At 49.2% G+C, this 16,587-nt stretch overlaps 1 protein-coding gene across 3 annotated transcripts in view; it reads left to right on the top strand.

Moving 5' to 3' along the window:
- Slc24a3 (solute carrier family 24 member 3) overlaps positions 1-16,587 on the top strand; it is a 491,099-nt gene that overhangs the window by 440,584 nt on the left and 33,928 nt on the right. For all 3 annotated transcript variants that reach the window (XM_004635592.3, XM_023720226.1, XM_023720227.1), the window contains exons 8-9: positions 7,859-7,884; positions 12,587-12,640. In XM_004635592.3, coding sequence (XP_004635649.2) covers positions 7,859-7,884; positions 12,587-12,640 — 80 coding nt within the window. The remainder of the gene's footprint in view (positions 1-7,858; positions 7,885-12,586; positions 12,641-16,587) is intronic.

The raw sequence follows: 16,587 nt of genomic DNA, 5'->3' as shown, positions 1-16,587 counted from the left end.
AAAAAAAAAAAGACGAATAAAAAAGAAGCAATGGAAAAGCTCGGGTTTGGGTCTTTGAGGTCAGTTCTTGGTCCTTTTCACTTCAGTGGGTGTTTCTCCAATTCAGTGTGTGCCCTGGATGCTTACTTAAAATGCAGAACCCAAGCCAGGCATGGTGAGGCACACCTGTAATCTTAGCACTCTGAGAGGCTGAAGCAGGAGAATCTTAAGTTCAAGCCAAGACTGGAAAACTTGCAGGATCTTGTCTCAAAATAAAAAATAAAGGGTTGCGATGCAGCTTTGTGCTAAGACACTGGGCTCAATCTCCAGTACCACCAAAAGCTAAACAGTAAGGGTCCAGGGTTACTTATTGCACAGGCTCTGGCAGCACCCAGGAAACTTCAGGTAACCTGCATCTCCCCTGACCCCAGGGGACCTGATGCCAGTGGCACCAAGGCTTCCGAGAAACACATCCTTAACCGCGTCGCAAACCCGCTCCTCGGGGCTGTCCTCTGTGGCCGCGTGGTGATAATTTCAGAGTCCATTTTGAGAGTTCCAGGGGAAGACGCTGAGGCAGCCAAGGAGCTTCAGACTGTCTGGATTCTGTGCACACGGCGCATGGCTGACCTGTTAACGGGTGGCCACAGTCCGGGGCTCATTTTCACCCCCGACCGAAAGCCCGCAGAAACACAGTGCTTAGATGGCTTTCATGGGCTCCTCATGTCTGCTCCCTGCCAGCCTCAGGCTACCCCTCGCACACACTCTGCAGCTTTTTGTCAAGATTTCTTATTCTCCTCTCTGTTTCCCCAAATGTCACAGTAACAAAGTCAGGTTCCCTCTGGTTTTCCTTATGTAATGCTAAGCTTCTCTATTGAACTCTGCCACCGGCATTTAAACATTTAAAATTCCTTTATTCCAAAGCCCTTCCTCCTGCCCTCAAAATAATTACCAACCTTCACAATTTATTTAACTTTTGGAGTTTTTTTTTTTTTTTTTTTTAATGCTCTCCCCATTACAGGGCTCTAAAATGTTCAGAAGGAGCACTTATTGGTCCCCTGAGGTTGGACAATAAAGAGCTCATTTGCCCTCAGGGTGAGTCCCATGTAAGTGGGACCAGCTGCCGTTTCTGTAGATGTCCCTGTTGCGAGGCCCTTGCGAGGAGCCAGGACAAGTACAGATGCAGCCAGCAGGTGACACAGCTCCTCCAGGGATGCTGAGGCTGGAGCATGTGGGGCAGCCTGGAGATGCTAACAGCATCCTTGGTACCAGGATCCAGTGCAGACCCAGATGGGACATGAATAGGCCCCAAAACACAGCCCCGGTGATGCATTTGTGTGCATCCTGCAGCCCACATGGCTGAACGCTGCTCCTTCAGAGTCACGAGGTCACTGTACTGCAGGAGCTTCTCGTAAAGGTTCATCTGTGCTACTTCTAGTTAATTTGCATTTTTTCAGAAGAAAACAACAAATTAAGATGGATCTTTTTCTAAAGCAATTAGAATTTCAAAACATGAAGTGTAGTCCTCTTATTGCCTCCCTTAGCCCACCCAAGTTTTGGGCCAGCAAGTGTCACCCATACTAGCCCACAGTGTTCTGCGTCCCCCACAGGGCTTCCCTCTGTGCATCCTCCCAGCAGGTCCACAGATAAATGTGCAGGGGTCACTGTGGCTGCTCATACCTTTTCTCCTGCCCTATGAGCTTCGGGGCCTCCCCGTCCTGCCCTTTTTCCAAATCCCAGCAGCCCCGTCACTTCCTTGTATTGAAATGTTACTGTAATTTACATAATCATGTAATTTACATAAATGCAAATGATTTGTTACATCACCAGTCTAGCAGCTGTCCTCAAAAAAATACTTTGTTTTTACCCTTTGCTGTGAGCTCCAAGGGGAGAGAAGTCCTCAGGGAATATGCTCCCTGGCACTTAGGCCTCTGCAGGTGATGGGGCAGGGAGCCCTTGGTCCCATCTGGTGACCCCAGTTATGCTACTTTTTCTTCCTTTCTGGCTTGTTGCAGCACCTCCAGGTCAGGAGATCTCATGGAAAGGAAATGATTATGCACCTGCCAGAGTCAGTGTTTTTTCTAGTCACTGGTTTCAAGTTACTGTAGCAAAATACCTGAGGCAGTTAGAAAGGAAAAGGTTTTGTTTAGGTCATGGCTCTGGAGCTCCTCCAGTCCAAGGTCAAGTGGTCACAAGAAGGCAGCAGAATGGGGTGGCTCAGACTGCTCGCTTTCTGAGCCAAGAAGCATGAGAGAGAAGGGGCCAAAGTTCCAGGGACCCCAGTGCTTCCTGCGAGGCTGCCTCTCTGAAGGATCCCACCAGCTTCCAGCAGCACTGCCCTGGGGGCCAGGCTTTCAGCCCCTGGATCTCTGGGGACACTCATCCACACATGGCCGCTTTGGACAGATTTCTGCAGCGATGGAAACGTCCAACACTGTGCCGTCCACACGCGGCTGCCGAGCCCTCAAAAGGCAGCTCGTGAGACCAAGGAACAGCATTTTCCATTTCATTCATCTTACACAAGTGACATTTCTGTAGACACAGATGAGGGTGCCCAATTGGACCTACCAGTCTAGGGAGCAGATCCTCCCCTAGAAAATGCACCTGCTTTCTCACAGGCTTGCGTGATTGTCAACAAGCAGAGACTCAGTACTTGATGGGGCTGAGCACCACATTGGGCTTCTGGTAAGGATTTCCTGATATGATGCTCATGACTACACAGGCTGGTTCAGAGGAGTTCCACATCCCACATGGTAAAACCAAGGTAACACCGAAGGCCTTGCCCAGGAGCTGTAGGGCTCAGGTGTGCCAGAGCAGGACCCTCCGACGGCAGAGCTCCAGGGCCCTGGACAAATCCTGCTTTTTTCTTCTGAAGATCTCTGCTTCCTGCAGGCCTTAAAATCACCCTTCACCCCACCAGAGTCCCCAGGGAGAGGCCGGTCTGCTTCCCCTACTTTATAGTCATGTTTTGGACAGAAAGGAAGAGCCTTCCTACCCTTGCTGGATGTCTTTTGTTCAGACAGCTGACCATAAATCGTCCTGATGTCTTTTTCTTTCAGTCTTTCTGTGGGAGTCAGGGGACCTAGTGGTCCTGTCATCAAGCCCTTCATCTCCCAGCTGTCCCCAAGACTGCCCCTCCACCCATCCCTACCCTCTTGGATGCTTTTTTTACTGAAATTAATTGCTTCCATCTTGAGACCTTGAGTCTCTCCTGCTTGCTGCACCTTGTCACATTTGAGCACTGCCCTGGCTCCTGAGGAAAAAAAGTGACAGCTCAGAGACGCTCCCAGGAGAGACTTGTGACAGAAGATGAAGGTCCTGGAACAAACTTACTGTGATCCCACAAAGGCCACTTGCTGTGGACAGGAGGTGAGGAACGCCAGGAGGCTGGGCCATTCCTGAGGCTGGAGACCTGAGGCTGCTGTCTGGGGAATACACATCACCAGGTGGGACTGCTCAGCCTTGATGTGGAACATGACTGGAGAACTAATTCGTATGTGTGCTCGCCTTTGCACTGCCCAGTACAACCCTCATCTTCTGTATCCTAAATCCATCTTCTTTCCTCAATTCGTGACAATCCTCATTTGGAGTTAGCCCCTATCAAGTTCTGCCCCAAGGTCGACTTATTCCCTGCCTTCCTGCTGTTGCCTCCCACTGGCCTGCTAGGCGTCACAAGCAGGGATTCCCCTCTTGACTTCACAGAGAAGCCATGTGCAGGTGGCAGAGTGCCTGCTGTGGATTCCTCCCATCCCTCTCCTCTAAGAAACGCGCTGGTCCAGCCAAGCCCTCTGTACCCCTTGCACCGCAGGGGTGAAGAAGTGAGGACTCCAGCCCAACCGAGAGGTTCCTGTGCAGCAGAAAGACCAGGGATAGGATGCTGGGATCCTGGGATTCTATGGGATGCTGTTTCCATCTTATAGGAAAGAGAGGAAGATGGTTAAGGTTTCACGCTCTTGAAAGAAAATAATGGTGTTGATTTTTGCCTGATATTTTCACTGCTTAAAATTCTACCAAGACCAGTGATTAGAACACCGGCTCTGAAATCTTAGCTTGTGAGTTTGGTTCGTGGATCTGACTAGCAGGAGGCGAGCCCAGGACTGGCGTCTGACACTGAGGCAACCTGACCTGGGTCCTGCCACTCCCTATGTCCTCTCTCTCTATTCTTGTATTTGGAGCACGCCCTGCCTTGCTGGTTCCTGGGGAGACTGACATCCAGGGCCTCACCTGTAATCAGCCCTTCTGCTAGGAAGATTCTAGAGCAGGCACCAGGATTGACAAGCCGGTTTCCATGGTACCCAGCCACTTCTCTGAAACCTGGAGGAAATGAGTGCTTTTTTTTTCAGATCCATTCCTGTCTGTTCACGGCTGACCCAGCTGCCGTGAGAGAGGAGGGAGAGAGAAAAGCCAGGGGCCTGCACGACTGCCCGGCCAGGGTCTGCAAACCGTGGGCCAGCTCCGGTCAGCACATCCCCCAGGGTGTCCCAACTGTCCAGGAACTGCCCCTTGAACATCGCCTTCCCCCGGACAGCAGGAGGTCGGCTGAAAGCTCTTCAGTCAGCCCTGAGGTGCTCGTCCTCCTTCCAGGAGATTTATCGGAGCTTTTGGAAACTGGAAATGAACCGGGACTTGACTTCGTTCCAACTTCACTCGGTGATGGAGGGCTGGGGCGTGAGCGCCACCTCGTGGCGACTTCGAGAAACTGGCGCGCAGTCTTCGTTTAGCCGAGGAGTGCTCACGGTTTCAGGTTTTCCTGAGGAGTCTTGTAAAAGTGTCGGGAGTTTGTTTCCTGTTACAGCTAGAGTATAAAAGCCTCGAGGTGTAGTACTTACTCATCTCGAGAGATTACGTAAAATAAGGTGTAACGAACCCATCACCCCCAGCCTGAGGCAGCCTGAAGCAAAAGTCGCTCCTGTCCTTGTCAGAGGGACCATAACTCATCAGCTGGCCCACAAGTGGCCCCATGAAGGAATGCTCTGAAATCTGCACCTGTTTCCTCAGTTTAATTATTTTTTTTTACCCTATATTTTGATGGGCTCCAGAGCCTCACCCACGCTGCTCAGCTGCAGCCCCCTGTCGGCTTCTCCACTTCTCAGTCTCAGCCTCCCCCAAATAACACCACCCAAGGTGCAGAGGGGAGCTGCGGACTCACTGCCTGCCCTTCCTCACAAGGCCCATGCTTATTTCCATGTCAGTTTCCTGACAGGCCCGATTTGGGGTCCCTTGATTGTTTTCAGAGTCTCCTTGTTTCTCTGCAGGATGCTCTCAGAGTGGAATGGCCCACGTGCAGCTGAGTCTGGGCCCATGTCCCCTGAATAATGGGGTGACCTCATTCCACAAGTGGAGACCACGCCTGTTGTCGGGACATTTCCAGGTCCCTACTATTCAGAGAGGACAGCGCCACCTGTCCTTTCGTCTCCCTGCCCCCTGCCCACTAATGCCGCCACCAGCCTCTTGACCTCGCCGCATCCTGCCCTGCCCCTCACAGGGCGTCTTGTCCAGGCTCACCCGATTTTGTCCACTGTTTCGCTTTGTGATTTTTGGGGGCTCCCTGTAAATCTTCTTCTCTGTTTTGAGTCCTTTGTACAACAAAGCCCATTCTCTCTGATCATTACAATAATACCCAAATAAAATCAGGGCTGGTCCCTAGAGAGCACAGAAAACATGTCTTCCGCCAGGGTGAGTGCCCGCCCTCCCTACGAGTCCTTTGCAGGACCTTGCTCCTGTCTGCAGGAACAATCGCACAGAGCAAAGACATCCTACAAGCTGTGTTCCTATCATACAGCACTGCCTGTCTTCCCAGGCAGAAGAAAATTAAATTGCCCTGTCTAATCAACTCTCTCCCAGTATCTTGTATTCTCTTAAGTGGCTATGAATTGATTGTTCCAGTTCATCGCTAAGACTAATATTGAATTAACTGATTTATAGAAAACATTTTCCATTTTAAATAATTTGGCCTGTCCCATTACTTCTTGACAATGCTTACTTTTAAAGCTGGTGAGAACAGAGAACAGCAGCGAAGGCCTTTGGAGAAATGGACTCCACACCTTCCAACCTAGAGCATTGATTTTCTTAATTATCTTCCCATTCCCGTTTGACATTTTCATCCAAATGTCAACTTGTTGGATCTAATGACGAGGATGAGAGCTGTGGTAATGAAGAGGCCAGGGTCTGTTTTCAATAGCTTGTTAGGGGGAGCGAGGTCTAAATAAGCCTGGCTGCTGCTTCTTCCTGATCCTCCTCGGGCCACTCTGATAACTGGGGCAGCCTGACCTGCGGCTGCCTTTGAGGTACTGTCTACCTCAACACAACTGCTGCAATGATGGTTGCCCGGGGCTGAAGCGATGCCCATGCTGTGAGCAGCATTTTCCATCTCCACATCACAATGACACTGCACACTGACTGTCCTAGGAGGGCCCAAGGGGCTCCTGAGGGTCCCTGCCTGGGAAGGGACAGCCACTCAGAGATGACCACACTGAAAGAGAGCACATTTCATGAGTGGAGAGAGAGCACTGTGCCACGTCTTGGGCTTCCAGTGGAATAAAACCCTGTGGGGGTCCACAGGTCACTTGGGCAGGTAAGGGTGTCACAAGAACAACTCCAAGTTAGGAGCTGGAGCTGAGTTCTAGAACCAGTTCTGCAACAACATGTTTCCTATAACTTGGTCCCTTATATAAACCAAACACTCAAAATTGGGAAATGCTGTTCCATGGTGAAAGGACTAGGGCTTAAATCAATTAAATCTAATGTATTTTCCATGGGCCTGTTTGGCACTTACATCTCTCGCTGCTTCTCACCCTCCCTGATCCCTGACCCTAACCCTAGCCAAGGGCAGGCCGGTGGCCCAGGATACAAGCAGCCTACAGTGTCTATCCAGGATCTCAGGCACTATTGGTGCTCCATTTAATTTTCAGGATCACTCTGTACATGCAAAGGCAAGGGGGGGCTAATCCTCCTTTTGGCTGGATGCAGATTATCTCCAAGCAGAAAAAATAAAGTCAATTAAAAGAAAAGCATTGAAAACACTGATTTTTCAAGTGCTTATGTAAAAACTTGCAGGGATGTGTAGAAGTGGGTGGCACACAAGGAGCCAGCCTGTGGACACGGCCACTGCCCTCCTGCCTCCTCTGCCAGCCCTCCCTGCTGTCATGCTTGCACAGCAGGGGAGCCACACTTCCTAGAGAAGGGTCACTTTTCCCCTCCGCCCTGGCCCCCACCCCACTCTGCCAATACCACCTCCTCCCCGCCAACACCAGCTGAAAACTAATCCATTCAAGGGCATATTCATTAGGATTCTCTAGAGGAATAGAACCAAGGGGAAGTTGTTGAATAATGACACAAGGAGACATGTTAGGTTCAACCAACATGGGAGAATCCGCAGTGCACCCTGGAGAGCTGGATGATGCAGCAGCCACTCAGCCCAAGAAACTGGGTGCCACAGAACAAGAGGGGTCCGGGGCTCAGCCGCAGTTGAAGACTAGAAAGCCTGGAAGCTCTCTGGAGGGTGAGCTTTGGCGACCTGGAGACTCACCTCCAAAGGTGACAGTGACAAAGAATACACTGGCTCAAGAAGACTGGAGCTCTTCAAAATGGGACACTTTCTTGCTCTTTCCCTTTTTTGTTCCCCCATTGACAAATGGGGGTCTTCCCACTCAGCCTGCTGGCCTCCATGTCGGTCATCCACAGCTGCCCAGAGCAGCGCCCTCTAAGCTGCTGGGCAGTTCTTCCTCCAGTCTGGCTGATACCCACAGTTAATGGTCACTGAGGGATGGGGCCAGAGGTGCTTCCAGCCCAGCCCAGTGCCAGTGCTGGGCAGCACAATCAAAGCACGGTGTACATGTGTGTGCGCGATATCTAATCCCCCATTCTTTTTTTTTCCCCACAGTTCATATATGATGAGAAAGTCTCTTGGTAAGTACCTCTTTTTACCTCCTAGCAACCTCTTGTAATGTCACAGAGTCCAATGTATCGAAGGGCAGAGTTAGGATTCAGAAAAGAGAAGGAAATGTCTTGACATCTTGGCAAGCTAGAATTTAAGATCTGGGCACGTTAGTGACCTTTAACACATTTGCAGTGTCTGTGCCTGGCATTGAAAAAAATCATACAGCTCTGAAAATCAGTGATTTTTATAGAAAAAAAATTCCCAAATTAAACATATGGGAGGCTATTTGCATTTTGACCAACTGTCCGGATCCCTTCTTTTGAGTTCTGAGCAAGTCAAATGTGTTTGAAGTGGAAATAGAAATTGAGTGTGCTACTCGTTCTTGTTACTGCCTTTGAATATTTGATCTGCAGAAGTGGAATGGTGTGAAATAACTTCTGAGGAGTGGGAGTGACTCTAGACTTTCGTGCTATTACTGAAAGCTAGGCATGAGCTAGCACAAGTGGGGTTCATCTACTTGCATTTTCAGGCTAAGCCTTTGTCCTGACCCTTTGTGACAGGGAACATCTCTGTGTTGGAGGACACCTCTAAGGGTGGCAGATAACCTCAGGTCACTTCTGGATAGGAGACTTTCCAGATTCTGAGTGAGAATGGCATATGCTAGTGATAAGGCATGTTTTCTATCTACCCCTCCTTCGTCCACAAGGACTGTGTCCTATAAGATACCTGATCTCTTGCTGGGTATAGTAGTAGTCATCCATAATCCCAGCATTTGGGAGGCTGAAACAAGAGCATTGCCATGAGTTTGAGGCCAGCCTGGGTCATGTAGTGGCTTAAGGTCAACCTGAACTATACAGCGAGATCCTGCCTAAAAAAAAAAAAAAAAAGACACCTGATTTCCACAGTGACTCATAAGAAGTACAGAAGTCTTTTGGAATAACAGTGATCCCCAGAAGGGATCAAGATGCCCAGAAGCATCCCGGGCCAGAGATAGACAAGAGCCTCCTGACGTCAGCAGAATGAGGTCACCCAGTGGAGGCCTGGCCTCTCGCCCTGACAACTTTGGGGCTACACTGCTGCAGAAACAGTTCTGTGCAAAATGGTGGCACAGTTAGCCAAGCTGCTGTTCTGCCCTAGCAGTCAGTCAGCACTGCACTGTGGCCAGGTGGCCCCAATCCTGCTCACGACGCTGCTCTCAGGACCTGAGGACAGAGCAAACCACAGGCACAGGGGGACTCAGAGCTGTTCTGCTGCTGCTGTGCAAAAAAAAAACACCGAAAAAGGCCATCCCAGGGCAGGGGCACTGGCGGATACGGTGAAGCTCTTCTGCCTGCTCGGTGGCATTGCCACAGGAAAGCCATGGTGAGAAGAGGTGACAGCAGGCCTCCTGGGAAGCCCAATTGTCACCCTGAAAATATTTTTAGGGTATTTCAGATGGGATAGTGCAAGAAATAGAGTATCTATTTCCTATTCGTTTTACATGGTTTTGCTGTAATGTTAGGTGAGCCCTGCTGGGGCGGGATCTCAGGCCTGCAGGAGAGGGGTCTGTCGAGGAGACAGAAAATGTGTGCGTTAGTCTAACCTGCAGGGTGTTGGAATCCTCAGTCACCCACGGGCACAGCTCAGTCTGGCGAAGAGGGGAGGTAACGGCCCCAGAATAGCATCATTCCCCAAGCGCTGGCCTGGCCTGTTGCGTAATTATTGTCATTACTTACGTGGGCTGATGGGGAACCTTTTTCACATGAGTGAGGCCGAGAAATTAAAACTGCAGCACTGGCCCTTCACTGAGTTGGGCCACCCAGGGATTGCAGCTCCTCACTGAAGACGTGGACATAGATGGGACTTGAAGATGTTTGCTCGCTGCTTGCTTCTCCTGCCTCCTTCCCTGGCTAACCCAAGCAGTGATTTTACTGAAAACGTGTGCAGAGGAGCTGAGTTCACTCTTTAAAATCTGATCTTCCAATCTGTGCAATTAAAGCACGGGAACATTTCGATAACACTTCAAACAGTGAATTCTAGTCCTTGTTAGAGGCTATTCTGGCGTGTCCTAGAAATTTCAGGGCAGGTAATCAATTCACTCCAGATCTTCAAAAGAAAACTAATTTCAGCTGTGTTTATTTTAAAACAAGCTTGCTCTTCAGGAGGAAATGTAGTTTGCCAAATACAAACACGTCGCCCCTTGGTACCTGGTGGGGGCTGTCCTGGGACCCCCTGCGGATATAAAAATCTGTGAATGTTCAAGTCTTTTATATAAAATGTCCTATTTTTCATATAACCTACGCACAGCTCTCCTATTAGCTATAAATAATCTCTAGATGACTTATAACACCTAATACAATATAAATCCTATGAAAATAGTTGGAATGTTCCACTTTTGGGGGGACAGTGACAAGAAAAAATTCTGTACCTATTCAGTACAAATGCAGATTTTTTTGAAATAGTTTCAATCCATGGTTGGTTGACTCCTCAACTCTTTGCATGGGGGACCCACAAAGAAGACAGGGTGTATAACTAGAGACAGGCTATCCCTGTCATAGGTAGCTTAGAGTCTTTTGCCTTTCTAAAGCATTCTTCAGGAAAGCAGGTTCATCCCAGAGGCAGTGGCCAGCAGTCAGGCATGTGTACTTTGAATGCCAGGTCCCAGAGAACCCAGCTACAGTGGGTTAAAGGAATAGTGGTTTATTTTCCTCATATGTCAAGTATCCCAGATGTCCATAACACAACAGTTCTGCATTTCTTTTGGTCTCTCCCTCATGATCCCAACATAGCTGCTGTGGTTCCAGCCATTAAGTTTGCATTGAAGACAGTAAGGACAAAGAAGAGGCCTGCCACTTTCCATGTCTGTGATTGTCCCAGCTCTGCCTTGAGCAATAGATGCCCAGGGAAGTGTGACCCACCACCACTGTAGCACAATCACTGTTCATGCTCTGACGCAGCCTTCTTGAGGTCAGGAGGTCCCCACATGCTGTACTGTACAGTGAAGTTCTATTCATAGGCATGAGGTGAGGGCATTTATGTGAGGCTCTGATCCCCAACGATGCTTAAAACAGAAACCCAGGAGCCCCAGAGTAGAGCCAGGCTCTGAGCTGGAGGCCCTGAGGGTATGAGGCAGGGAGCTGACAGGGGGCCTCAGGCTCACACTGAGCTGCTCCTGGCACTGGGGAGGGGGTCAGGGAAGGAGCCCTACAGAGCACTGGTGACCGAACATTCAGCCACCCTGGTAGGGTGGCACAGAGAGCTGGAAATGGTTGATAGGAGGAGGCCAGGGGGAAACTGAGCCTACATGCCCAAAGACTGGGGGGACCTCACCCCTCAGGTACCCCCAAAACATAGCCAAAGAGAGCACTGTGCAGCTGCACCTGCCTTGAGCAGAAGTCCCAAAAGCATGGAGGTAGGGTACAGAGCCAGCTCCTTAGAAAGCACCAGGTGAAATTCAACAGGATGGTGACGCTTCACCGCTGTCGATTAGTTTTTCAGCAAACTCACTGAGTTGATTAGAGAACATCATTCTTCAAAATGAATGCCCTGAGCAAAGCTTCACTTTCCCCACAGAGTTGAAGCTGCGTACACATTTCCTTTAGGGGGTCGATGGTGTTAGACTAGAGACATTCGCTGGGGACAATGGAGAGCACGCTGCCCAGGGAGGAGCTCTGCTATGAGAGAAGCGAAGGACCAAAGGACCATGACAGAGCTGGAGGGGTGTGGCCACCGCACTTGCTTCTCCCAGCCCTGAGCCCTTCCCCCAACTGCTACAGCCTACAGCCGTGTTTCATGGTCAGGGTGGCCCCCTGCAGGGTCATACTTAAAATTCCATGTCCGGCCCTGCCAAGAACAACTACCTGGCTCCTCTCCAACTCTTCTCTTTTATAAACACCCCCGCAACCAAATCCCCGTCTATATGTGTCCTTGATATGCCGTGCTCAGCATTCCTCTAGGCTCAGACTCTGAAGCCACCCAGGGAAGCGGAGATGTCCCAGTGGTTCCTCCTGGGCATGCACTCTGGTCACCCCATCTCCAAGCCACAGAAGTGGCTGATACAGTTTTGCAGCTGCAAGAAAGCTTAGGCCTGTTCCCGAGTGTTAGCTGGAAGTCTCTGTAAAATGAGAGATATGTTCAAGTCATAACACGCTGCAGGCACGCACCAGTGGATTTCATTGCTTTTCTTCCTTCCTCTTAACTATTTCCCTGCTACTCTTACCTTCCTGCTGCTGCTTGCTGCCTCAGCTCCTCTCTCTCTCTCTCTCTCTCTCTCTCTCTCTCTCTCTCTCTCTCTCTCTCTATCTCTATCTCTCTCTCTCTCCCCTCATTCTGTGTGTCTCCGTGTACCTCTGTCCTTCTCTCCTCACCCATATCTCCTGCTCTCACCCCTCCCCTGCAGCCTCCCAGTCTCCCTCCAGTTCCTCCTGTTTCTGTTTACCTTTTGGAAATAAACTTGCATCATCCAGGTGAAGGATTTGGCACTGTGCGTGGATTCCTATCAAAGGCATGTTTGCACCTTTCCAAGAGCTCCTTACATGAGCAATTGCCAGAGAGGAAAGAGTGCTTTCTAGTTATGCAGAAAGGAGAGAGGCAGACCCCTGAGAGCTGTCCAAGAATGGGAGACAGTTGGTGCCCAGCCACTCTGCTGTCCCAGCTGCTTCACCTCTGTCTTCAGAGTGGCTAGGTGGCTCACACTACCACCACCACCACCACCTACGTGTCACCTTTATTAACTGCTCCTGGTTTTTGCAGGTGGGAGTCTCTCGTCCTCGTGCTGATGTATCTCATCTACATTGTCATCATGAAGTAAGTACAGGACCTCCTTAATTTTCTGTCCCAAACTGTCTTGAACACCCAGCGCCTTATAAAGACATGGAAGGAGGAGCGTAGGGAGATGGGCAGGTTTCAGTGCCCACCAGCCCAGGCATCCAGTTACAATCACTGTGACTTTGATTGGCAACCACAGTAACCTGTGTGTAGTGCGGGCATCCCAGCTCCCAGGTGTCCCTGGGATACTCTCTAAAACCTTGCTTGCTCATCAGGATGAGCAGCCTTGCTTTGGCTTCACTCTCTTTCCTGGGGAGAAGTGAAGCCAATGAGTTCCATTTCCACGCAGGGTGAAGGGAAGTGGGACCAGAGCTGGTTTAAGACTAAAGCTTAGAGGGCGGGCCAAATATCTCAGCAGATTAAAGCACCTGCAAGTAGGTGCAGGGGCCTGGGGTTCTATTCCCTGGGCCTACTGTGCTGGTCCCACCTCTGGGGCACACTGAGATGGTGATTGAGACTGGGTGTGGTCGCACATGCCTATAATCCCAGCACTTGGGAGGCTGTAAACAGGAGAGTCACTGTGAGTCCGACCTAGTAGTGAGACCCTGAATACCCTGTAGACCCTTCCCTAAAATACAAAAAAAAAAAAAATAGACTAAAGTTTGAGGTGCATTATCTGCAGACCTCCATTCTTCCTGTGGCCTTCATCATTTATGGCTGTAAAACAAATTGGTGCAAAACTCCCTTGCACCACTCTGACAATTAGGATCCAGGAGCTGCTTAACAGGGTCCTAACTCAGGTTTCTCAGGAGACTGCAGGTCAGATATTAGCCAGGGCTGCCCCGTGTCCTTGACCATGGCCCACAAACATCACTGGTGGATCAGTGTCTGCTCTGCGAGGCTCTTGTTAGGTCTGCTTGAACGGCTTCCTGCAGAGCCCGGGATTCCAAAGGGGGAAAGCAAGAAGACCCAGAGTCCCCATCTGTGTGACCTCGTCTCAACACCCACTCTGTGATGTCAGCCACATTCACTGAGTACAGGCCACACCTCAGAGCTCCACACCATCTACTGAAGGAGGATCAGCCACTCTTCCATCTTGAGGACCAAATACCTCACTCCCATAGCCTAAAGGAAGGCAGATTTCACGTGGCTCATGGTTTCAGAAGGTTCTGTCCAGTCTTCTGGATCCAAGGCAGATGTGTCATGATGAAAGCTGCTCATCTGGCAGCAGCCAGGAAGCAGAGACATGGGAGGATCCAGGGACCCATCTCCAAGCAGCTCTCACCTAATAGTGCCTTTAGCCAGGAACTCACCAGTAAAATCCACATGCCCCACTTCTGAATCCAGGAAACTTCTGAGGGCCATTTTAGATCCAAACCATAACAGAGGGAAGAAAGTATCAAAAGGTTTGTGGCTCTAGTTTTAAGCACCACATCATGGTTTCCTTCCCAGAGTTAGGACTGTTTACTATTTAAATCAGCAGTATGGCCAATCTTCTTGATATTCTGAGTCAGATGGAAGCAGTTTTTGGACATCTCGGGATATGTGTGTGTCACTGAGATGCGGAGCTTGTAAATAATGTGGAACTGAAGCTGCAGCCCTCGCAGGAGCTCTTTCTGTGACTCCTAGTTGACCCTGTGTTCCCAGCATATGCACCTGTAGCAGTGAGGACCTCTCTAGGGGCAAGAACACAGGGAACTTTCTAAACAGCCAGTGTGGACACAGCAGGCAGATGGCTGGAGTTGCCATGCCAAGTTTCCTTGCTGGTGAGGACTAGCCAATGTCAATTCTGCTCAACAGTGATGCAGACCTATTAGATGCCAGTGTATATGGTAGAAAATACCACCTATGAGTGGCTTGACTTGTTCTGGGGTGAGTTCTTTTTTTTTTCCTGGGGTGAGTTCTGACCAATCATTCCCCTTTGACAAAAATACGGCTCCCAGAACTTTCTAGAAGTACTGACCATTGGCCAAATGTAGACCCAGCATCAAGGTATTCTTACTAGACATCACGTTTCTAGAATAGGACATGATATATTCTGGTGTGGAGTCACCATGAGGGAATTATGAAGAAACCCAAAGTCATACACCATGGAATTATCACCTTTCTTTCAAAGTATCCATCACTGAGCTGCCAGGAAAACCAGATTTGGCCCAAACCTTTTCCAAAGTTTCTTGATTCCACAGAAAATAGCTGTAAAGATGGGAGCAAACATTGCACTCCTTTTCTTTGCCCTCAGTAGCAAAATTATAGAGAGAATGCCACCATGGGAAGGCCCCGGATAATGCACACAGCTTCCTTCAGTGTTTTTTTATTCAATGCTTTTATTTTGGATCTTTACTTTATGAGACTTTACATTGGAACTCTCCAAGAGCCAAGAGTGTTTGATACCTCTTTGGAGAAAGGGATCTGCCAGTGACCCTGGAGGAATCGCCACATGGTAGCTGCTCTGTGTGCTGCACTGACCTTGTGCTTTGAGTCTGAATTTTGATTTGAGCACATCCCATCCGGAGTCTTCACAGATGAGGGGCCCTGCACATACAGACTGAACCCAGACACAAGAAAGGTTGAGGAGTTTCGCCAGCCTGCCTGCTCTGGCCCCCACATCCTTTGACCTCACCTTTGTCCAGTCCATGGGTGGCTTGCTGGGGGGTGGGCATTGGGATGACAGCAAGCACATCCTCTGCTCTTCCTCCACGTGTGGAAGCTAGAGAGGCATGTTTCTGTTGAGGACTCAGCTCTCCCCTCCTGCCAGCTGCTCAAACCAGCAGGATCCAAATAAAACAGCGAACGCCAGCTACTGCACTGGCAGAATTTTCTCCATAAATCTGGGCCCTAAGTTCTAAATTGAAATCTCTGCTCTTTAGCTGTCCCCCTCTGCAATCAGAGGCTTTAATCATTGGGTTTTATAAAATCTGATTTATAAAATTGCATGCTTCACAATGAAGTAGCTTCCGGGTGCAGGCACAAAATTTAAAACATTCAATTAAAAATATAAAACAACAGCAGCAGTTAAAAAAAAAAAAAAAGAAAGAAAGAAAGAAATAGCATATAGTAGAAACATTAGCTGCTTTCCAGGTAGGTAGCTTTACAGTAACTGGACCAGTGAGATAGCTCAGTGGACTAAGTGCCTGCTTTGGCAAGCTCAGGGAACAGGGTTGGATCCCTAGTCCCACATGCTGTGCCAACCACGCCCCTGGGACGTGCTGAGCTGGCTACTGAGCCTTAGCGTGGTGGCACACACCTGTTATCCCAGTGCTGGGGAGGCTGAAAACAGGAGGATCACTATGAGTCCCTATGTAGTGAGACCTTGAGCCAAATACATAAATGAAAATAAATAAATAAATAAATAAATAAATAAATAAATAAAGTAACTACACATTCTGGCCTCAGATCCAAAGACAATTTTGAATTGGTCATTTAGATGGTGCCTTTAAGGAAGTGTGTGACCTGTGTGGTCTTGGCAAAGACCAAGCTCTGAACTCTGGGGTCACCTCTCTAGAATTTGCTCTCCAGATAAAGCAGCACAGCCGGGTGTGGAAGTGCAGGTCCCTAAGACCCCACTGTGCCTATTGGCAGCCCGGCGACCTTGGCCAAGTTATTCAACCCTTTGGGCCTTGGCTCCTCTTCTGCAAAACAAAATTAATAAGAGGGTTTTTTTTAAAAAAAAATAGAGATGGAATGTGACAGCTTGGTTAGGCTGGTGACCCATACCTGGTCTCACCAGCGCCCTCATTGTTCTTCTGTGAGCTGGACCTCGATAAGCAAATCACAGGCCGTTGTGCTTGCAAAGCAGAGCCTCACACAAGTTTGTATCTTTTGGTTAATTATACTCAGTTATTGGAGCATTTTAATTGTATAAAATAATGAGTGTCCTAATGAAATCTTCACATATGCACATAAAAACCCTTTGATCCTATCTTCCCTCCTTATGACTCTCTGTTGCTCCCTCCCCCAGTGAGTCAGTACTTTTTTTTCTTTTTTTA

The sequence above is a fragment of the Octodon degus genome, unplaced genomic scaffold (assembly GCF_000260255.1).
Source record: "Octodon degus isolate 3935 unplaced genomic scaffold, OctDeg1.0 scaffold00073, whole genome shotgun sequence".
Lineage (NCBI taxonomy): Eukaryota > Metazoa > Chordata > Mammalia > Rodentia > Octodontidae > Octodon > Octodon degus.
Note: the sequence above shows the minus strand (reverse complement) of the source record. Positions and strands in the feature narration are given on the sequence as shown.